The 23,264-nt window shown below is 47.4% G+C and overlaps 2 protein-coding genes across 3 annotated transcripts in view; one reads left to right on the forward strand and one right to left on the reverse strand.

Annotated features, from left to right (window-relative positions):
• LOC113999595 overlaps positions 1-7,880 on the reverse strand; it is a 25,744-nt gene extending 17,864 nt beyond the window's left edge. Inside the window, exon 1 of the mRNA XM_039386572.1 lies at positions 7,377-7,880. Coding sequence (XP_039242506.1) covers positions 7,377-7,739 — 363 coding nt within the window. The 5' untranslated portion in view covers positions 7,740-7,880. The remainder of the gene's footprint in view (positions 1-7,376) is intronic.
• On the forward strand, positions 7,581-19,311 carry DSTN (destrin, actin depolymerizing factor). Of its 2 annotated transcripts, XM_027743179.1 has the most exons (4): positions 7,581-7,740; positions 16,036-16,343; positions 16,584-16,660; positions 17,908-19,311. In XM_027743179.1, exons 1-4 carry the CDS (start codon positions 7,738-7,740, stop codon positions 18,015-18,017), a joined length of 498 nt encoding a protein of 165 aa, XP_027598980.1. In that variant the 5' UTR covers positions 7,581-7,737; the 3' UTR covers positions 18,018-19,311. The 2 variants fall into 2 exon arrangements, with proteins under 2 accessions (XP_027598980.1, XP_027598979.1); XM_027743178.2 differs by lacking the exon at positions 7,581-7,740 and having other exon boundaries at positions 16,015-16,343.
• The last annotated feature ends 3,953 nt before the right edge of the window (positions 19,312-23,264 follow it).

The following is a 23,264-nucleotide window of genomic DNA, read 5'->3' on the forward strand; positions in this document are numbered from 1 at the left end:
CAGGACCCAAGGGAATGGCCTGAATTTATGTCAGGGGAGGTTTAGGTTGGATATCAGAAAAAAAGTCTTCACCCAGAGGGTGGTTGGGTGCTGGAACAGGCTCCCCAGGGAAGTGGTCACAGCACCAAGCCTGACAGAGTTCAAGAAGTGTTTGGACAATACTCTCAGGTACATGGTGTGACTCTTGGGAATGGCCCTGTGCAGGGCAAAGGATTGGACTTGATGATCCCTGTGGGTCCCTTCCAACTCAGCATATTCTGTGACTGGCAACCTGTGCTTCCTGGCCTCCTTTAGAAATGCAGCTGCAGTCATGCTTCTTGCCAGCATCCACATACAGCGTGTTGGGTGACAACCCATCAGGAGAACTGAGCTGTGCCACTCAAGCAATGCAAATGCTCAGAAAGAGATCAGTGGTTGCTGAAGACTGGAAATACGCAGGCTCACCAAACTGGTTCATCCTACCACACCAGCCAGCCTTTCTCCACTCAGCATGCCAGAAAAGAGCCAGCATGCCAAGCACAGGCCACCAATACAGATGCAGACACAGAGAACAGGTCTAAAGAGGGGGGTGGGAAAGGAATGTTCCACTCACACTACCCAGTTTTTCAGTGGAGACTTCCCCATAGCCACGTCCCTGGATAAGACCTACCACAGCACGTACACATAGCTCACCATGGCCCAGTTGTCAGCCCAGGTGGCAGAGCTATAGCTATCAAGCCACTCGACTCCATTCATGATCTATGCACAAAGACCACATCCTGCAGGATGATGGCACCCACAACAGAGACAGGAGAGAGGTCAGGGATGCTGTCAGAGGCTCCCATCCATACCTGTGTGCTGTCTGCCTGCACACTTGCAGGAAACACAGTGAGACCCTCTTCTTTTCCAGTTTGTCTCTGCAATGTCCTTCTACTCCTACACCTCACCTTGCACAGTCCAAGTGGTAGAAGTGGCAAGGAGTGTTGTCCATTTATGTGTGAGGCAGATTCATCAGGAAAGCAATGCCCTTTTTTAGACTGCCTGATATATTGGAAGGCAAACAAACCTAGTATGCTTGCTCTCCCTTGTACCTACCTGGCATATCCAGCTTAGACCCACCCAATCCCTGGCTGTGCACTGCTGGCACATCCAGCTTAGACCCACCCAATCCCAGGCTGTGGGCAGATTTGTCCTGCAGCCTGCCCCAGTTGTGCTCCACAGGCATTGGCAGTGCTGTGGCTTCTTCCAGCATCACAATGGCCAGGGCTGTGTGCTTTGGAAACAAGTGCTTACCTCTCTATACCTGCCTCTGCAACTCAGGCCTGCAGTAACCACCCTAAATTCTCGTAGCACTCCCCTCACACACCACTGCATTCCCAGAAATCACATTCAATGCTACTTCATTATCTTCTGACAGTTTTGATGGGCCTTCGCTATCCTCTAGCAAATCCTCCACAGCTATAAGGCTTCTGTTGATGAACATCCTAATCATGGTCTCATTGCTTCCTTTTACATTACCCCATGTATTTCTTATGGTTAGACAGTAAGCAGATTAGGGTGGGGATTTTCCAGTCTGTGCCTGTACCTTGCATGTTTGGTGACACATGGGATAGGGCTAATTCACATGCCATCTAATCTTACCCTCAGAAGCCCTCCTTGTAATGAACTCCCAATTTTAACCACCCCAGTAACAAGAGCCCAACTTTCCCCCATTCCACAGTGCCAAACCTAGACAGGTTCAGTAAGTGGCCGCAGTCCTGACAAACACAAACAGGCCTGCAGTTCCCAAGCCAGAACTGCCATCTTGCAGGAGCAACACGCGTTCAAAAGGTTTCTTTGTTATTCTGATGCAGCTAAGTGCAAACTCTGTCTAAGAAAATCAAACTGCTACAACAACCTTCTGTCTAGGTCACAGCGTGAGAGGAATAGGGGTTAATTTAGTCAGGAAATAAAATAATTATTAATAGCATTGCAGATAGCAATTGCTAATGGCATCAGCAAACACCTCCTCACCTGGAACAAAGCCCATATAAGCCAAAAATGCTTATTCTCCTAGAAATTTCTGCAGCCATTGCATATTTGCTGTAGCAGCATTATCATCTTACAAGTGCAGAAAAGAGATGGCCTGAAGGTTAGGGTGTTACCCTGTAAGGGTAGCAAAGGCTTCATTGGACTTACCACAGATTTCCTGCCCAAGGCTGGGAGAGTTGTGCAGCCTCTCTCAGCTCAGCCCTCCTCATCTATAAAAGGGGCTGCAGCCCTGTCTCACAGCAAAAGCTCAGGAGCATAATCACAGTGAATGCTGCAAAGCTTTTAGGTAATGCAGCCAGAGATGCTGCCTAAAGCTTTACCCACTGGTTAAGACAAGTTCAAGGCCTCTGTGCTCAACATGAGCCTCCCTTCTCAGACTGACAGGGTTTAAGATCCAGTTCACATGTATGCAGGGAAAACATATAATTTTAAGTTTTGCACATTGCCTGTTTTGACAATTTAGGGGAGAGTTGAGCAGCAACGAGTCCTTAAGCTGATTCTGGGGCAGGATGCATTTCATTCTCACCATACAAAGTATTTCAGACAGGCCCTTTAGTGGCAACAAAATCAAAGGGAAAAAAAAAAAAAGATAAATAAATAGATAAGAGTAGCTTGATGACATTCTTGCATACTTAAATTAACATAGAGCTGTTCCACTCCTGAGCTGCCTTCTTGTGCTATTTCCTCCTTTGTTCTTCTAGTGGAAAAAAATGCCCCAGGGATGATGAAGCATTGGGCTACCTTCCCCATCGCACTCAATCCAGAAAGGTTCTGATGAGAGCTGCTTTCTGATGAAAATTAACCCAGCAGCAAGCAGGGTCAGATTTTGGTCCAGTTGTTCATAGCCTGCAGTTTTTACCATATGGAAATTAAAAGGATTGCAACCTGCAGCAATTGTGGAAGTTGACAGCAAATTAAAAGGAATATGAGTTCTGGCATTCATCTGTAGCAATTTAGGACAGCCTTTTCATTACTGTAAAAATAGTAAGTATTTATAAACAACACCTAGCTCTGATCTGCACTAAATCTCAAATTGCAATATAGAAAAGGCAGGAACAAAGTTAACGCTTCAAAACCAGATATCTATTGTAAAGGGGAAAAGCAGCTTGCCCAGTTTCACTCCATGGGCTAGGACAGAGCATTGGACCAGACACTGGGCTCTCAGTTCCTGCATGCTGTCTGCTGCACCTCACTGCCTCCTTAGAAAAGGAATGGAGCATCACAGCACTTTCTGGAAATCACCTTTAGGTTCTTCTTCTCACCCAAAATTTCCCTTTAAATATTTACTCCAATGCACCTACTAAACTGAATGTTTTAGCAATGCACAGCAATAAGGCTCCTTGTGGCTTTGTTTCTGCCAGTGAAATAGCTACGAATGTAAGGTTTACAGAAACTTTCTGTTCCTGTCTAAAATTATCTTTGCTGATCCTTCTGACGCCAAAAGTACAGAACCAATATTCCATAAGTCATGTGAAAAAGGGACTACATTTCAAGCACACACAGCTAGTGTGGTTACAGTACCATCAATCAGCCATGACCAAAGCTCTGGGCTACCACCATGCCAGGCCTCACACAGGGGGACACCACCTGTTTCCTTTGCTGTGTGAGACAGCACATAGAGTCAGGGCCTGATCCTGCCATCTGGGTGCTTTGCAGTCATGGGGTGGTTGTCCAGCCTAAGAGAAGTCTCTGTGATCCCTGCTCGAACTGCAAGATCAGGGTAGAAATGTTTGAAAAACAGCAGGTGGATGCAGCCCGATGGGGAAAGCGGGGGCTAAGAGGGAGACAACAGTAATTAGCATAAGTAGCGGCAGCCTCGGCTCACCAGCTGCTTTGCCGATTGTCTGCCTCCCTGATTTCAAACAGCAAAGAAGCAATTTGCCAAAGAACACAGTCAGTAGCTAAGACTGCCCCTTAGAACTATTAGGGAAAAACAAACGATTTCCATGGTACAAAAGCAAGGCTTGCAGGGCTGTCATGTAGGAGTTTGCCTAAGTAAGGTATGGAGCACGCAGCTCAAAACAGCCACCAAATACTTCAGAGCGAAAGGCTAAAAAAGGAAGGTTTTAGAGGAGGAAATGAGTCAGTAGCTTGGAGGACAGGAGGGGGAGTTCAAATAGCTGAGGCATATAAAGTAAGCAAGTAGTCACCCTCTCAAATGTGATTCTAGCAAATGCTAGTCAGTGAGGCAGATGTATTGATCTGGGGTTTCTGTTGATGCAGGGCCTCATACAAAAATGGAGTCTATGGGTGACTTTTTATATTGACCACGCTGGATTTTGAAGCGATCATTCACTGGACAGACACTTGTGAACTGCACTTTCACAGCAGTGTTTCTGCCTGGAGCCAAAGCAGTCACCACCAGCTACAGGATTGCTGAAATTTCTCAGGGTCCCCTACGGCTAGGGGATGGATTTTTTGGGGTGGGGAGGGGGAAGTTTCAGGCTAATTGCAAATACCATTTACCTTAAAAAAGGGAGGAGAATTCATCTTTCAAGATTGGTTCATCCAAACATACAGCTTGAGCTTTCAGCCTAGCTTATTTATAGCACTAACACTAGGAAAAAAGGACAAAGCTTGTTCAGTGTTGAAAGGCAGAAGAGCTAGTAAAGAACCCCTTCCTCTCCACAGTGCTGTAGCAATTCACAGCATTCACGTCTGTCTTTGTAACAACCTTGTAGTGCACTGAAAGGTGAGGACAAAGGGGTAAGTCTCACTGCAGGAGCCTTTAGCCTTGCTCACTCATACACCATAACAGCTGGCCATAACACGGGTGTGCAGCGCACAGTAAGCAGTGGGAGGGTTACTGTCAGTGTGGCAATAAGCCACAAGGCACAACTTCCTCACCTCTGCTCAGGTCCCTATCCCATCAAAAGGGTGGGATGATGGAAAAGGGACCTTGTAAATAGAACCAAAATTTCCTCCTGCCCTTCCCAAAACAGGAAGCTTCCCCTCATTTCAGGCACCAAGACAACAGCTGTGCAGCAGCCGTTAGAGGACCCTGTTGCAAGCCCTCGCTGAGGGAACTGCAGGGCTGCAAACAGGGGTGATGCTTAAGGTCACAGACATGTGAGGAGAGGGCTGTCAAATGAGGGAGCAGCACAGGGCTGGAAAACCAGACTCCCTTTCCCCTATGCAAACAGCAGCACAGGATTTACATGCAGCAGTGGTTCCCAAACCACGACATACATACTGCTAATCCCAAGCAGGCAGCTCTCGGTGCAGGGCTGGAGCTCCCAGTGCCAGTGCTGCTACAGCACGAGGAGTCTGTGGAGCCTATGCCAAGGCAGGCTGGTACCACCATAACCACAAACTTGTCTGTGCATCTTGGTGTACAGCTCCTGCCTCGAGCTTCTGCAAAGCACCACAGCCACTGTGTTTATGCCTCACTAGGCTATATGCTATTTTGTCTTTTGGGGAATGCAATCATTCAAAAAGCCATCATGGTTCTTGGTGAGTGCCCTTCCCAGAGCAAGCACTTTTCTCATGAGACAGGAAAAGTGAGAGAGATTTCTCTTACTCTGCTGGTGAAGGAGTTCCTGTCCTCACTGAAGTTTCTTTAACCAGTTATATACCTTCTCAACCCACTGCAGGGTTTCCAAAAAGACCTCTTGAAACAGTGAGCCAACGGGCCAGTTCCAACTCATTTTCCCTTATAAGTATACAACATGAAACAGTCCCAGCCCTGTTCTCATGACTTTAACATCATCTCTTCCCCTCCTCCCCAGGATGTCTCACTTCTGTAACCCTCTGTCATAGCGAAACTCATCTATGAAGAGCAAGCTTGGAACAGTAACAGAGAAATTACATCAATTAAGACTAAAAAGCACAGCTGCCCTAGGTCTCTGCTACATGCCACTGGAGATGGAGGTCAGCCATGGCACTGCCATATGGCACTGATCCCCACCGCCAAACAGAGCCTGCCTTTGATTTCCTCTCCCCACCAGGACAGTCAGAGCAAGGAAGCAGGACCACAAGTTGTCCAGAGAAACATACTCTTAGGACTGAAGCTCTACCTATTACACAGGCATTATATCTGACTTATCTCAAAAGAAAAAATCAAACATGTCCCCGCTCAATTCTTGCCAATACTTCCAAAGTAAGTCAACATTTGGTTTCAAATGTAAGCATTCCAGGATTAAAAATATCAGAAAAGACGCTAAAGAAGAACTACCCCCTCAGTCCAATTCAAGTCCAAGTCTTTGCTAGTTTCACCAATCTGCTGCAAATTCTCTTACAAAAGGAATCCCTGGTCAGACTAAGTCACCCAACACAAGATGCACTAATGCAATAGCACTGCTTTTTCAATACATGAATCTTCAGTATGGGGTCTTTCAGCAACTTCTATCTAATGTGAACAGGCTTAACAGCATCTACAAAGGGCATTTACTAGGGTAGGCTGCAAGGAGGGGAAAAAAAAATCAAACCCCTTTAACTAGAACAGCAATATGGATGAAAATTGTAAGGTGTGTAAGCATGGCTCACACCTTTAGAATTAAAGCTTCATGCTAGTTGCCTCATACCCAAGACCTGAAAACATGCCATCGAGTCTTGGTTTTGTTTTCTGCATACAAGTAGGCACAGACTTAACAAATAAGCTTGATGCTGGGAGTTTTTGCTTATTGATTCAAGCCGGGAACATCACTGTAGTCAGGATTCAGTAATAAAACCTAACTTTCTATATATTTTGTAACATCAGTAGGTGCCTGTATACTCTGTTTATGAGCAGCCTACGCTTCACTGCCTGGAAACATTAAGGAATGAGTATTTTCGTCGCGGTCAGAGTGAGCAGGACTGCCATGAACACGGAACAGCAGCTTCTCCGAGCGCCCCGGTCTCCCTAGCAGCGTTTTCTCAGGATCAGCTTTGTCCCGAGGACAAAGCTGGTTGTTTCGGCCATCTGGATGAAGCCGACGCCGGGATCCGGGATTCGCGGGTGCCGGCGGGAAGCGCAAGGCTCCTGCTGCAGCAGCGCGAGCCAATCAGGAGTGCCTAACTGAGATCGCACCAAAGTAGGTAGTGAAAAACCCTCGAAGGAAAAAAAAAAAAAAAAAGAGAGAGAGAGAAAGGAAAGTCCCACACTTCCGCCTCGCCGGCTCTTCCGCCCGCTCGGCTCTGGCCGTTTCTGCTGTGGCCGCCTAGCCCCGCGGGCTTCCCGCCCGCCCCACGGCCATCCCATGGACGCCCCCCGACCCCTCACGCCCATCTCAGTCCCTTTCAGCCCCGCTTTCAGCAGCCCAAATCCTCCTTACGCCCTGCTGACAGCCGCCCCCCATCCTTTCCCACACGACTCCCTCAGCCCCCACTCTCCCCTCGGCACCTTCCCCGCCGCGCCGCACACCTTGGGGCAGGTAGCCCCGCCTCACCTCTTTAAGAGGGCGCCGCCATTGGTCGGCCGAAGCGTCAATCAGCCGGCGGCTCCCCTGTGATTGGGCAGTTCTGCCGGGCGGCAGGAGGGGGCCGTGTGTATGGGCTGCGGGTGCCCCCTCCCCGCCCGCGCGTGCGCGCGGGGCCAGGGCGTCGCCACGCGGGGCTCCCGCCATAGCAACCGCTTCCTCCTCCTCCGGGCACAGCGGCCGTGACGTCGGCAGCGCTTCCGCCCGGCTCGCGCCCTCGCCGCTTCCCTTTCTGCCGCCGGAGTCCGCGCCGCGCCCAGACACCCGAGAGGAGCCGCCGCCGCCGCACCGCGCTCCGCCGCCCACCCGCCCGCCGCGCCCAGCCGACGCCATGGTAGGGATCCGGGCGACGCCAGGAGGGCGTTAGGCTTTTCCCTCTCCCGCCTTCATCCTTGAGGGAAAGTGGGGAGGGGGGCGGCGGTACCGCCCGCCGCATCCTGGCTGGCGCCGCCACTGGGCACGGCGGCACGGCGGTATCTCGCCCCCCTCTTCTTCTCCTTTCCCCCCCCCCACCTTAGCCTCCCCCAATCCTTCCCGTTCGCCTTTGAACCTGAGGCGGCGAATCTGTTCTCCTCCCTTCCCCCTAGCTGCCGCCCCCCCCATCCCACCATGAGGCGGCGGAAGGTTACTCTCCCCCCGTTGAGGCGATGGAACTGTCCTCCCTCCTTTTCCTCACCTCTCCTTGAGGTGGTGGTACGTTCCGTGCTGCACACAGGCACTGGGGCGGGCGCGTCCATTCCACCCTGTGACGGGGGGGGGGGGGGGGGGGGGGGCGGGCGAGGCGGGAAGAGCCCGTGAGGGGGCGATGCGCGGCCCCTCCCCGCGCCGCAGGGCGCGGCCGGGGTGGGGAGAGGGGCATCGTCGCCCCCGCCCCTCCGCGCGAGGGGCTGCGTGGGAGGGGATCGCAACCTGGTAGAAAGGCACCGCGGGTGGGAGGCCCCTTTTCCCCGGGGCCGGGGGCTGCCCAGCTCGGGAGGAAGCGCGGCCACCGCCGCAGCCGCCCCGGCGCGGTCCCGGCGGGAGCCATCTTCCCACGGCCGAAGGGGTCGGGCCTGGCCTAGAAAACGGCGTCGGCTCCACAGGAAGCCGAGACGAGCACGGGCCCTCCCAGGGCCAGCTGGGATCCTGCTCGCCGGCCCCGGCTGGAGCCGGCAGCGCTGGTAGCGGACAAAAGGGGGGAAGCGGAACCCGCGGAGGGAAGCGCTGATCGTAACAAACAGAGTTTCGTAGCGGCCTCTCGAGGAAGCTTAAATTTTAAGATAGTTGCTGCAAGGACTTGGGTTTTGTGTTGGTTTTTTTTTATTTGTTTTGCTCCTCCGCACAGTGCTGGAAACACTTTAACTAAGACATTATGCTGCAAACATAGAAACGTGTCAAGCATACACACTGACTTTCCTGTGTTTCCAGGCTTTCAAAAAACCAAAAGTGCCAAGGAACTCCTTGCATAAATGGAGCGGAATAGACCAAATGCCTTTTCGACTTCCTGGTGGCTCCCTCTCGGTTTGCTTTGCCTGTGCTCAAAGTTTGCATCCCTATTTAACTGTGGGAGCTGTGACTGGCAAATTCGTCTGAATTACTAGCTCATGCAATTTTAATTCCTGTCCTGTTTTTGCTTGAGTCCAGCAACAGACACTTTTGTGTTTTGACACACTTGTCTGGGTTTTTTGTCTTTATTAGAGGTGTTACATATTGAGGCCTTCTCATGGTATTCCTCATTAGTTTGAATGTGTGGTATATCCAGTAAATGAACTTTTAGTCCATACAGGGCTGGCAGACAGGATGTACTAGTAATCTCCCTGCTTCCTCTAACACCCAAATTGGAGCATCTGTGACTGGTCTGCAACATAGAGCAGAGCTGATGGGAGTTGCAGCTGAAGTTGTTAAAAAGTCTGACGAGACTTGCAGCTCTTGTTTAAAACAGGCTTGTCTCAGCAAGCCAGCTACCACCTCTGCAGAATGCAAACTGAGTTTAGTCTGACTACTTGGTGTGTCAGGCTTCATCTTGCTTTGGAAGTAGAGAATTCCCCAGTCAGTCAAAACTAGTATTTCTCACAGTGATCTTTTTGCAACAAGGGTCTGGGTTGGCTTTTTTGAGATGCTGGAAATGAACTTGCTTATGGGCATTGTAGGCCTTCTGGCAAAATACAGTAATGTCAGCAGGAGGGCATCATTTAGTATAAAAAGAGCATTGGATTTTCTGCTTTTGTGTCTTGCCACAAGGTTCAGTTTCTTTGCTATTGGATTAAATGAGTTCATGGTCTTTGGAGGACCGTGCAAATTATTTTTCTTGGTTGTTAGTCAATACTATTCCCAAATCTGTGTAATTACAAGGTACATATGCCTCATGTACAAGATGACAGCCTCATGACAATTGGTAGTGTGGGTGTCTGGCATGTTCCTACTTGCCTTGCCAGAATTGCTGTCAAGGGGCTCCTGCTGGGTGCAAGGGCTGACCTAAGCGATCCCATGTAGGAGAACCTGCAGGCAGCCAGGACTTGTGTGTGAAGCTGTTCGGAGCTTTCGCTTGCCTGGCTGTTCAGCATTCAGGCAGTGTTCTGGAAGGGTCCTTTATTAACAAGTATCTGTGGTGCCCAAAGCAGGCCTTCAAAGCCTGGTTTTGAGGGTAACTTTTAAGTTTTAGGTTGCTGTAGGTGCCTGGAGTATGAAAATTTTGGGGCTCATTATAGCTGATTTCTGTGCTGAATATGTTCTAAGAAGCTTTAATTTTCTGCAAGAGTCCTGTTGCATGCCAACTTACACCTGCATTACCTTAAAACCTTGCGTTTCAACAGAGGAATGGATGCTACTCAAAACTTCTACCCTGCTACTGGCTGTTTTTCAGCAGTATTGCTGGGATTGCCTTTTGTGGGTATTGCTTTTTCTGCCTACCTTGATAATTAAACTGGGAGTGAACTTCATGGTAGCTCAGAGAAGGAGGTAATTTCCTCTTTGGCTGAAAGCTGAGGAAATGACCTCCAGGAATTCAAGGGATAGTTTTTTCTTATTTTTTAAATGATTTCTTTCTTTCTCATCTCTCCTTGTCGTTAACTGTTCTTGTTGGCGGGGGGGGGAGAAAAGCTGAATAGAGTTCTGATTCCACCCCTCCTCCTGCCAAAAGAGACCAAATAATGCTAAATAAAAAACTTGAGTCTAGCTGGTAAGATCTGTCTACAAGTGATATGCAAATAACTCTGTAGTTCTTGCTGGTTTATGGTGTGCAAATATAGCCTGTTACACAACAGCAGTAAAAGGCAGTTAGTTATGTTTCCCATCATGCTTCACATCTGAATTGAAGCTTTGGACTTTCAGGCTGTCCCCTCTAAACAGAGGTGTCTATCTGTCCGGCTGTAGATAGCAGGGCATGTGGGCCTTGCAAGAAGTCAGGAAGTCACTGGTGTTCCAACACTGATCTTTGGGATCAAGTTAAAGTCGTTGCACCTTTCCTACTCAGTACAGTGGGGGTGGTAGTATCCGATGTGTTTTCTTGAGTGCTCAAATAACAAAAGCAAAGCAGTATTTCAAATCCGTGGTTTTGACCACCTACATTTTCAGTTGGCTTGTTGGCCTTACGTGACACCCTTTTCTGAGGCCTGATTTGGCAAAATTGTCTTCCAGCCTGTTAGTGCAGCCAGGCTGTGACCTCCCCTTTCTGCTCGGTGCTCCCACAACTACGTTAGCTTAATTTGCCCTTCAAGGTCTCCATGCTGATGACGTCCCAGGGCATTATGTTGTGTGGCAGTGTAAGGGACAGCTCTGTGAAGGATGCTGTCCCAGACCAGTTGGGTGGTAGTAGTTTAAATTGAAAGAGTATTTGTTGCAGAGATGTACTATGACACATGACTGAGTCTTATGGAAATGCCACATGGTTACACAAGCAGTTCTGGCAGTGGCAGAGAATTTCGAAGGTAGATAGGAAGGATAATATGCCAAGCATAGGGGAAGCAGTGTTTGCTGAAGAAACTAAGAACCAAATACATACAATAATGTGACTAGCAAACATGGGAGCATAGTGTCCTCAAATCTGCCCTTGCAATTAAACAAGACATACTTTAATAAAGGTCTTGGTGTCAAATTCTGGAAAAATTGATGATGCTTTTCCAAGAAACACCAGTTTCCACTTGAGTACCTGTGAGTAGTATCACCCTGGTGTATACAATGTGTGTGTGTGGTTTCCAGACAAAACAATGTTCTTTAAATGTCTCTGTAGATAATGCATGCACAGGCACCACTACGGAGAGCTCTTGGATTCTAATCACAGGAGAGAAACCCAACAGTGTAAAATGGTCAAGACTTAAAACCAAATCTCATCCTTCAAACTTGTCTTGAGGCAAACTAAGTCATTAGTTTAAAGTCTTCTTGGCTGTCTCACAGTTGAGGAGGAAACAAAGACTCTCCTTAGGTAAAATATTTTAAATATTCAAGGAAAATACTGGAGTGCACAGGATTTCCTAACAAAAGAGAAGGCAAATTTCGGTGTGTCAAAGTTGTGTTTCCATGCAGGCTTGCTACAAATCCAGTTTATAAGGTGTCTGGCATGTATCTCACTCCTGAAACAGGTTTCTGTATGTGGGGATTTTCCTGAGAAAGCTTTGGATTATTCTTTGGTCTTCCCCAGTTAAGATTAAATTTCAGTTCAGGTACTTGGCAATGGAGGCAAAGTGTTGGAAGCTCTTAGTGAGGGCAGCTGCATATGGCTCTTGCAGTAGGAAGCATGCTAGACAGAAGGCTCACTCTTTGGGCTGCCCTGTGTAAGGAGGGCATTCTACTCTTGCAAGACTTCTGCAGTGCCTTGCACTTAAGGCAGGAACAGTGGCTTTGTGTAGGGAATAAGAGCCACTGTGTTACTCTAGTGCATGCTGACAAGGCATTTAATGCAATCATTACGTCATGTGCATGCAGCAGTCCATATGAAAGTACAATGGGGATACTCATATAACTGCCCTGGAACAATATATGGAGAGCTCAGCCCGCAAGACACACCATGTTTGCAATAGTTGCACAGAGGTGCTGGGGAGAACTCATTTTTGCTCATTTCCTCAGAGAAACTCACTCTGTCTGGTCTTGCCTGAGTATCTATCTCCCTCAATACGCTGTACTGGCATCATTTTCCCATCTGGTAATTACGTGACTTGCCTGCTTGCTGCTGCCTTATTTCAGTGAGGTTAAAAGGCCCTGCAGTTAAGGTTCAGTCCCCCACAGCAAAATATCACCAACTGATTCATGGTTATGTATCTCACAAGTACCAGTCCAGAGCTGGATAACTGCTTTTATACTGGAAAAGGAACAGAACCAGACTAACTACTGTAGCTCTACAGTGTTCAAGCCGGAATGCACAAAATAATAATGAATGTGCTGTATTGCATCCTCTAAACAGAGTGGTATCTGGCCAAAGAGAGAAAATCCAGACTAACAAATAAATGTTTAGTCTGTCGTTACTGGTGGGGTGGAGGCTTCTCACCAGCTCTTCTTCTGGACAAGACACCAGAGATGAGGTTAAAATGTTTATTGAGGGCATGTACTTAAAATATAGCATTTCTCCTTGTTCCAGTGCTCTTAACAGTCATCCTGTTGATGTTCTATGCAGAGTGGTTTCAACCGCCTTACAGCAGAAGCTGTCTAGGGTTTGGGGTTTTTTACTTTTTAAGTATGTTTGTGAAGCCAGCCGTGGCTGGTACAAGCCCAGAGTTGAAGAGGGAGTCCTACAGTTGCAATAGTAGATCCTCTTTTTGGAAGTAATTAGTTCATTGCACTGGGAATTTATGGGTGACATACTACTGCTGTGACACAGCTTATAGGCTTTTCTGAGATGGAACGAATCTGCATTGTCCCTAGCAACATAATGGCTGCTAATGTCGGCCTGTGTGATGAATCCAGGGGTTGTACAGGGGCTGCAAAAAAATAGTAGCACCAGCTACTAACAGCCTTTTGCTTTGAAAAGCTAACAGATCCAGTTCTCACTATTGCCCCTTCAGCTTCTGGTCTGTCCCAGTTATAAACTGCAATTTAACACTGAATTCTGAGTTTCCAGGCTAAATACTCAACATTTTTGGAATCTGAACTGACTGGCCAGCAGTGCTCAGTTTCTTTTTAAGGTAATAACTTGTCTCCCTGCTTGGAGACATGTTTCTGGCTGTATAGTAGTACAAGCACATGTGCTTGACTGGACACTTTGCATCAACCTGCAGCTCTGTTGCTGTTGCTTCTTGCTCTGTGCTGAGCATTAACCTTTTCTTTCAAAGTTAACATGAATTGGTGCAGGGGAATTAGTTATTGTGATGTTGGAGCAAAGATCAAGAATGAACAAAGGTGGAGGTAAGTGATAGGGCTTTTAAGTGATTAATTGCCTTGTTCCCATGCTAGTTCAGGCTTTCTGTGCATTTTCTATGACTGAAAGTCAGGTCTTAACACCTGTTGTCAGCTACTGAGGTGCCATTGCAAACTTCAGGGAGGAAAAAGGTTCTCGAGTTCCCTGTGGATTGGTCCCTAGTGAATGATACAATAGCTCTAGTTGCTGCACTGTTTGCTTTATTAAGGCAACTTTGTATTAATTAGAGTCTTCCCAAAGAGGCTCTTGCCTACACCAAACACAGGGACAAGGAAGGGAAAGACCTTCATGCTTCATTACCTCCCAGTCACACTCTGACAAAGTGCAGTCTCTCTATATGATTGAGGTGACATGGGAATGAGTCACTTGGAGTTGATGTTTGTACTTTTGCTCAAGTTTATCCTGGAATAGGCTTTCTCTGCTTACTTTCCTCGCCTTATTGGTGATATGCAAAAGGATGGCTGCCTGCCAGGGAGCTGAGGCGCAGTGAGTGACTTGCTGTTCTCCTGTCCCAAAGTAAGTGCAAGGAATTCTGGATAGGTTACCCCTAGTAGACAGGCCATGCATTATAAATCCTGAGGGATGTCCCCTTGTATTTGGGTAAACCTCAAAAGAGCACTGTTCTCATACTACAGAAAAGCTTCTGTCTCAGATACGCTGCTGGGTGAGGTTTTCCGTGACCAGCAGTTGGGAGATGTAGATACCAAACTCCATGGTAATAGATTCTGCTAGCTGTGCCACCTCTCCTCACTGGGTTACCAATGCTATGCCAGCCACTCAAAGTTACAGAAGGAGACATGTTGGTAGAAAGAGGAGAATCTGGGCTCATCTGAGGTCCTCCATGGTAGTCATTGGTCAAGGCTTAAAAAAAACCACACACATTAAGTCATTGTCCAATCTATAACCATCTTTTAAGGACAGCCTGTATGAAAGCTAGCACTGAGCAGTTCCCCTGCACCTCTATCTCCTTGGTTTTGCAGCTGAACTCTGTTGTTTCTCTAAGACACAAAATAAATCTGTTGAGCTTACATTTTGGGCCTGAAGGTAAGGAAAAACAAAATGAACAACAACCTTTAGCCTTTTTCAGTTGGTGGATCTCAGATGGTGCTGTACCTGACTGTTAGTACTGCTGACGGTGCTCATAGCAGTGACGTGTGGCAGTTTACAGAGAGGGAGGAAGGCAATTTTCCATCTGAGATATGAGTTGTCATATCTGAGGATAACGTCATTTGAATTTGAAGACCAAAGACCAGTGAGGGAGGAAGCAGTATTTTAAAGGAATCTCACTGTTCGCACTGCATACAGCATTTTGAACAGATTGTTGAGTATCGGACAGCCTTCAGTTTGGTCTTTACTGCTCTGGCCACGCTATTGCACAGCTTCTTTTAAGCTCTCCAGCTTTGCTGTACTCTGAGAACAACACTCAGATGCAAATGCTTCTACCCTGCCACAATTTTTTCCTGTCTTATTCCCAAAAAAGGAGCAGGCTGAAAATGCAACTCAGCCTGTTGTCGTTCTTGCTAGGTCTTGTCCTCTTTATTTTGTGCAGCTGCCTTTAACATTAGATTGATAATGCTGCATGTGCACCTCCTATTACAGCAAACACAGGGGATACCATACCACTAACTACAATTTCCCATCAGACTTCAAGGGGGGGGGAAGTTGAGAAGGCAGGCAGCTGGCTTTAAAAACTGATGGAGGAACTTGCAGTTTCTCCCTTTAAAATCCTGAATTCAGAGCAACTTCTGAAAGTTGGTTTGTTCAGCTAAAAACTGTACCACTGCAGTCCCAGTACCCCACTACATCTCTCTTGATCTCTAAACTAAGTCCACATGACACGTGTGGAATTTGGCCAGTGTGGAATTTGGCCAGTTTTACCTCTGTTCCTAAAGCTGCTAGCAAGCATGCTAGAAATGGCTAGGAAATTTTGAATAGCAGATCCTTGTGGGCTTGATTGTCTAGCCAGCCTGAAATGGGTAACAAAATTAAGCTTCTGTAATCTTGGAGAATAAGGAGTGGACATGTGTGTAAAACTCCCCCAAAACAATGTTCTAATGTAAGTAGGATTGTGCCTTCTTTGGAATAGTTTTGGTTTGGCAGCTGGCTGTGGTCAGCAGCAGACTCCAGATTCTTTACTTGGCTTTGGAAAAGAAGGTCTGCAGCCTTTTCTGAGGAAACTCTTGGGCCACTAGTGACTATTGTTAGTATCTATTGTCTTCTAGCCTTGTGTTTAAGGTAGTGCAGTAATGGAGTTGCAAAAATTTGCCGTGGTAGCCCTAAAGGTCTTTGCTCATGTCTTTGCAGGCATCTGGAGTACAAGTTGCCGATGAGGTATGCCGTATTTTTTATGACATGAAAGTGCGGAAGTGCTCTACGCCTGAGGAAATTAAGAAGAGGAAGAAGGCTGTCATCTTCTGCCTCAGTCCAGACAAAAAGTGCATTATTGTGGAAGAAGGCAAAGAGATTCTGGTGGGAGATGTCGGTGTGACAGTTACCGACCCTTTCAAGCACTTTGTGCAGATGCTTCCTGAGAAGGATTGCCGTTATGCCTTGTATGATGCAAGCTTCGAGACCAAGGAATCCAAAAAAGAAGAGCTGATGTTTTTCTTGTGGTAAGCCATCTTCCCAACTGATTCATTCCTAACGTGCAGTCCAAGCACTGCGGGTGAGGTCTCTGAGTGTTTGTATTGTCCAGGCTGGCAAGATGGTAGGCTTAAAGTGAGTCGGGCAGCCTGATGCCTGTATTCTGAGCTGTGAGACATTTCACTTGTTCATAGTGGGAAGGATACTGCTTCTGGCTGTGCTGAATAATCCGTGTCAGTAATTGCACTCTCTTTGGCATATCCCACTAGGGCACCAGAACAAGCACCTCTCAAAAGTAAGATGATCTACGCCAGCTCCAAGGATGCAATCAAAAAGAAGTTTCAAGGTATGTAATACAGCTGATGCTCCTAGCTCTGCCCTGCCTCTAGGATACTTACACAGGAAGGCTTAACCATTGGCTAATTGGTTTGGGGCTTGGGTGTTGTTTTATTTTGTTTTTTTGAGAAACTAGTGAGAGGTGAAATGTCACGTGACAGAGCTAAAATGAGGTCTAGCTAAAATTTATACTGTCTGACTAAATTTTGGAGGTACTAGAACTGTGCTCAGAGCAACAGCAGGTTTTGCAATGTGTGACACTGTGGCCGCACTGTACAGAGCAGCACATCTGTACCATACTAGAAAGCATTAGATTCATAACTCAAAGCTGGATTTTGTGCAGAGTTGCCTCAGTGGCAGAGGACTTTCAAGCCTGTGTCTGTTGAAATGTCATAAATTTACTGCGCTGTAGTAACAGTATTTAAGAATTCACTTGATTCAGAGATGCAGTTGTGATTACTCATTCCTAAAAGCATTGCATCTCCAAGTGGAGAAGCGAAGTTCTATTCAGCCTGTCAGGCACCATTAACCAAGGAGTAAACACCTTGCAGCGTTCAGAAATTTCATGCTAAGTCAGTCTGGCTTATAGCCAGGTAGCACTGTCCCCTGTTAAGTTCCTCGTGCTGCACTGGGCCAAAATCTTGCAGTGTGCAAGACTGACAAGATCACTGGGCAGCAGTGCCAGCCTTCACAGGACAGCGTGCCCCAGGGATTGGAAGTGCCCAGGGAGGCTGTTGTGTGCTGCACATGTGGAAGTTGAAAAAAAAGAAATCCTGAAAAAATTCTGCCTTTCACCACTGAAGACAGGCATGGTTTGGGATCCCCACCCTTCAAAAAGAAAAAAACACTGTTGATTCCTTAGACTGGCTTTCTAGATGCTTTCACCCTCTTCTGCAGAGCCAGCAGGAGCTGAGGTGGCCATCTCCATGTGCTTGCATGTAGCTCCCTCCCCAGCTGTACCCAGGACAGCTCAAGACATGAGGGATTCAGTTGTAAGAGCCTGCGATGAAAGGCCAACAGACTGAGCTCTGATCTAGTGACAAATTTCTCCCCACATGTCCCTGCATTGACATGTGGTGTGTAGCCAGATGTCTCTGGTGACATATCAGGGAAAAAAAAGATTTCCTAAGCTAAGGCAGGATTTGTGTGTTTGAGTGACTGGATTTCTTCTTCTAATATTACTACCAAGTATGTTTCTTTAATTGATTATCAGCATGTTGACATACTGCATTACTGAGTGTTTTGCCTCTTTTTTAGGCATAAAGCATGAATGTCAAGCAAATGGGCCAGAGGACCTCAACCGAGCTTGCATTGCTGAGAAGCTAGGAGGCTCCCTAGTCGTAGCTTTTGAAGGAAGTCCTGTGTAGATGTCATACAGTGCCACAACTCTACAAGCATTCCATGTTTTAATATATCAGTTATATAAAGCAAACATTCTAGGCAAGGGTTTCACTAACAGTAGGGAAGCTGTCTTGTAGAATAAAGTAGATTTTGGAGATGTAGCTTGTATGTACAAATGACCCTAAATAAATCAAATCTAAGGATTTATCTTGGTGTATTAATATTTGCATTGGTTGTCCAGCCCAATACTGTCCCCAATGGATTAACACTAAAGGTCTCAAAAAATTTGAGCAGTGGATCATAAAAGGGGGGGAGGTGAGAACAATCTGGCTCTTGTTCTTGCTTTTCTAAATTGTAACGAGCAAAATTCAGTCAGTCGTTTTGAGGGTACTGGCCAAATTGCCAAATTCAAAAGCTTTTCCCCTGTAACCATTTAAGACAAAACTTAAAACCTGTAGATAAACCTAGGCTTTTTTAGTACAGCTCTGCAACTGCAAGCACTAAGAGTTTAACCCAGTTTGGTACCAAAAGGTTGCTTTAGCCTAATTCTGAAGTTAAAGATAAAACAGACACACTTTTCTGGAGAAATAGTCCTAATCCCCTCCCTTGTAAACTCCTGGTGCAGTAATAATATTTAAAGGTTCACTTGTTCTATAGGTTCAGTTTCCTTGTTATGAAGTGTCTTGAGGTCTCTTTCAGCCTGAGTGATTCTATAAAAATTGCTTTTTCTGTTGACATAGTTTAATTTAGAACTACCTTACTGTCTCTAATACACACCTACTAGTGGATCAGATGCTTCTGAGGCTTTTATAAATGCAGATTCTTATATCAGAGCTTTTCAGTTACCGGTAATAAAATGAGAAGGAACCACAACTTGAAAAGTGGTATTTTCAGCCCCAGTCTTTGGTCACTTGGTCCATTTGTCCATAATTACCATTGATTTAACCTAGTAGAATGAATCAGCCTGACTAATATGGCTTGATCTGGGCTTTTTGTCTGTTAGCTTCTTTAATTCTGTAGAAATGCATGGAAATATCACCTGCTAGAAAGTTTGACCTGAAATGCCTTTTGTATGGGGGGTAGAGAACATTCCTGTGCCAGCTACAGAGAGCTTGAAAGCTTCCATGTTTCACCAGTGGTTGATTAAAGCTGTTTCCTTTGTGTAATGTGTACATGGGAGTTGCATAGAGTTTTCTTGTATGTCTGTAGAGAAAAAGAAAAAAAAAAAACAACAAAACAAAACCGTTAGCCTCCAGTGCGTTACTGTGATGTTCTGTGTGTGCCAAATTCAACTAGCCTTAAATAAATGGGCTTCCCCTCCCCTGGGTCAGTGACTGATTCCTCTCCAGCCTCCAGATTAGCCTTCCTGCAGCAGGGCTGGCACCGTGGCTGGGCACACCAGTGCCCTGCGTGAGCTGTGTGCTCAGGGAGCTGCTCTGCCTTCTGCAGCTACTGTCTGCCCTGTGCTGCTCTCAGGGGAGCAAGACTGGGGGAGAGACAGGCTGGAAGGAAGAGCTGGTGGAGCTGGGGGGATAGGATGTTCGTCTCTGCAGTGTGCTCCCCTCCTTGTCCCTGCACCCCTCTCACCATGACTGCCTGCCTGCTGCAGGCTCTGGCTCCTGAATAGCACCTGCTCTCTGCGTTCTAGGCTTCGTATGCAAATGTCCATGGGTTGGGCAGCTTCCTGGGAAACATCTCCCTGTTTGCAGTCTGAGCAGCAGAAACCCAGCCACGTGACAGTTATCCTGTGCAGCTTTCCCTGTGAGGACTGAGGGAGCTTTCTCTAGCCAGCCCCACGAAGCTCAGGCAGTTACAGGCTGTCCCTTCCTCTGCAAGCTGTTCCCAGCTGTGCAGGGACAGAAAACAGACTGTCCCTGCAGCTCCTTGGCAGAGCAGTGCCAGCGCTGTGCTGCTATATCTGCAGGACTGGGGAAATAATGGTCCATTGCTAACTCAGCATGTGCCCTCTCTGGCCATGCTGCATGGTTAAAACCTTTCATTAGGCAGGCATTGACTGCTTGCTCTAACTTGGCACCCATGCGGGTCACACGGTTTGGGAGCAAAAGGTTTTCTGATACAAAGGGATCCACTGGAGTGAAGCTTTCTGATTTTGAGCAAAGCAAACTGCCTTGGTTTCTGCTGGAGCTTTTAGCTTCTTTTCAGTCAACTGGGAGCTTGCCCAAGGGGGTAATTGTCCTCATAAACAGCTCTTCCTTGCCTAGGTGTCTGCAGTACTGGTCTTTGTCCAAAGTCCAGGTTGAGATAAGGAAATAAGTATGACACACGGGGATCAGTGCTGCCTGACAAACAAAGGCAGCTCCTAGCCAAGATCCAGTTGATAGCTAGTGCCTCCATACTGCAGGCATCTTTGAAGGGATGTGTAGCCCAGGTGATGTTGTGGTGGACTTCTGCCTGGGATTTCATCCCCTGGTTAAAAAATGGAGCGGGAGATGCTGCAATAGAGGAAGGGTGTCAAACCTGTAAGGTAGGAGAGTGTTTCCCACAGCATGAAAGCCCTCAGTTCTGGGACTAAGGCACTTTGAACCCAAGTCCCTGATCTAAGTGATAAGAGGTCTGAGGTGGCACTTTGGGCTTTGGCTAGATATGCTCTCACAGTTTAGGCCGATTTAAGTCTTTGGCTGCTTTTAGGACCTTCACAGCTACTCCTGAAATTACAGTCTGGCCTCTCTGGAAGAGTACTCCTGCACTCCAGGGCTGGGAGTAACTCAGCCATCAGAGCTTCAGGCTTGTCCACACTGGAGGTTGTGGACCAAATTTCACCCCCTCTCAAAGTTGGTTGTCCTTCTGCTTTTGTAGGGGATGGAAAGCACAGGAAGGTGTTTACTCTTGTGACTTTTTAAGATTTCTCCCAATCACCCAGACCTGAAAAGGCGAGGCAAGACAATATGAGGGACTTTTTCTATAACTTGGCTGGTTGCTGAGGAGAGAAATTACTTTCTAACAGGGGTACATGAAGAAAAACGTGAAGAGGTTCAGGTGATGAAGACAGCTCAGAGCCATACAAGTTCAGCAGGACATGCTCATGTAGTGCAGCTTGGCTGCAGCAAGGGTAGAGCAGCTGGAACTATCTTGAAGTCCACATGCAGGATATGGTTTCCCAAAAGCCACTTCTGTCCATTACACCTGGGAGAAAATGGGAAAGGAAGATTCAGACTGATAATTCAGGCCTAAGTGTGAACAGCAGGCAGTGTAAATGCAATTTAGCTGTTCCAACAAAAGGTTGAGTGTCTTAAGCCTTGATAAGCCCAGGTACCCAGGCTGAAAGGTAACTCTGGGCATGGCTGAATCAGCAGAAGAATCCAGTGTTCCTATCCAAAGTCACTCCACCTGGGCAATTTCTTGATTTTTATTAATAAAGGTTCCTGCCTGTGGTGCTGGGGCTGCTGATCATACCAGCTGTGAGTAACAGGCTGACGAGTAACAAGCTTGGGTGGCCTGGAGGAAAGGAGATAACCCTCCGCATGTTGCCCAATGGGGTGGGCACATGGCAAAATCCCACCAGCTGCAGGGAGATTGGGGACTGGCCAGTCCTCAGCCCTGCACAGTCTTGGGCAAGGCTTGGGGTTCTCCTAGCCACTCAGGATGTCCTTCCCCTTCAACCAAGGTGCTGAGGGAAGAAAAAAATCCCAACAGTACAACTCCAGGTAAAAAAATCTGCTTAACATCTTTCCGCAAAGAGACTTGTTTTTTATATCTTTGCTTAATGAGACCATTCCCTCTCTTTATTCCTAAAACAGCCAGCTCAGCAGTGTGTCCCAGAAGGGCATCATATGCCCCTGTGCCAGGCACACTGAATCTGCTCTTGTGAGCTTCTGGAGCCCCACCAGAGGCAACCTACTCCAAAGGGTGTTTGGAACAATGACTGCCCTCCTTGCATTGGCTGTTTTGGGGTCTTTTTTAGTGCTTGCATGGGCATGCCTGGGTATCTGCTCTCATTTGCACAGGAGCTCTCAATAAAGGAAAGAGTTGTTGCAAAAGCAAAAAACTGAAAAACCTAGGGAGTTGCATCACTTCACCTGCTGCTGTGGGGCCCTTCCTGCCTGTGACCCCCTAGGGGTGATGGCCATTCTGATACGTTCCACAGCTCTCTCCAGCCTTGGGGTGGGTGGGGTTTTTCTGCAATTCTGAAAAAATGCAGGCATTCCCTCACTTTTGGGGACCTTAAAAGCCAACCGGGCAAGTGGTTTGCGGCAAGTGACGGATTATGCTGACATGTTGAGGTCACCAGTGGTCCTTGATTCATGCATTCCTCTCCATGTGCCACAAAGCCCAGAAAGAGAAACTGAAGCCTAATCCTGGCTGTGGGGCTAAGGTCTTCCCGAGTTTGTCCTTACAGTGTGGGGAGACTTGCTGCATGCAACAGCTCTATGTTGGGAAGGGTGTGGGGAGGGGATACACAAGGGTGGGAGACAGGTTGGGGGGCAGGGTGTGGCTTTCATCCTGCTATCTCCTCAGCCAGAATTCAGCAGGACCCCTTTTTCTTACCTGGTCAAAGATGAGTCACACACACTTCCTGCCCCATATTTCTCCATCATGGCCCCAAAAGCCATAGAGCTAGGGGAGGGACAGGATGTCCACCCAATCCTGTGGAGCCTCTGGTGTGCAATTGGTATCACACTGGCCTTCCCCAGGAACAAAATAGAGGCAGGTCTGTCCCTCATCCTCCTTCCTAGCCTTGGCTCTTCACACATCCTGGAGGGACTGAGCACTTTGGGGGCCTTTTTCTCCTCTCTCTCAAATTCCTGCTGATGTCAGTACCGGGCTCAGCAACTTTATTGTGGGGAGACAGGCACCAAGCTGTCATGTGGCCTCTGCCATTTCCTAAGAAACCAGCTTGAAAATAAAAAAAGAGCAAGGGAAAAAAAAAGAACAAAACCAGAAAGAACAAAACCAGAAAGAACAATTTAAAAAAACGAAGAGAAAAAAGAAGAAAAAAAAAACAAACACAAAAATGGAAAGCCACAAGGAGAGAGCAGAGCTAGAAAGCCTGAGAGTGTAAATGCAATTTACCATTGCACCACCATCACACAGCACCCGCAGAGACAGATTACAGGGGAGCACTAAGGTTTAAAACGATTCCCAGGAGGAATGGTCCCCACAGGGCTGATGTTGCTCACCTCGCCATGCTCATCCCCACCTCAGCATGACCACACAGCCAGGGAGCAGCCTGGGCTGCCCCCATGCCCCTGCCACCATGGCAAGGGTGGCAATCCCTCTGCCAACCCCCAGACAGGGAACCCACCCCTGTACCG

This window comes from Pipra filicauda, unplaced genomic scaffold (assembly GCF_003945595.2).
Source record: "Pipra filicauda isolate LSUMZ 115617 unplaced genomic scaffold, ASM394559v2 scaffold492_size439525_pilon, whole genome shotgun sequence".
NCBI classification, from domain to species: Eukaryota; Metazoa; Chordata; class Aves; order Passeriformes; family Pipridae; genus Pipra; species Pipra filicauda.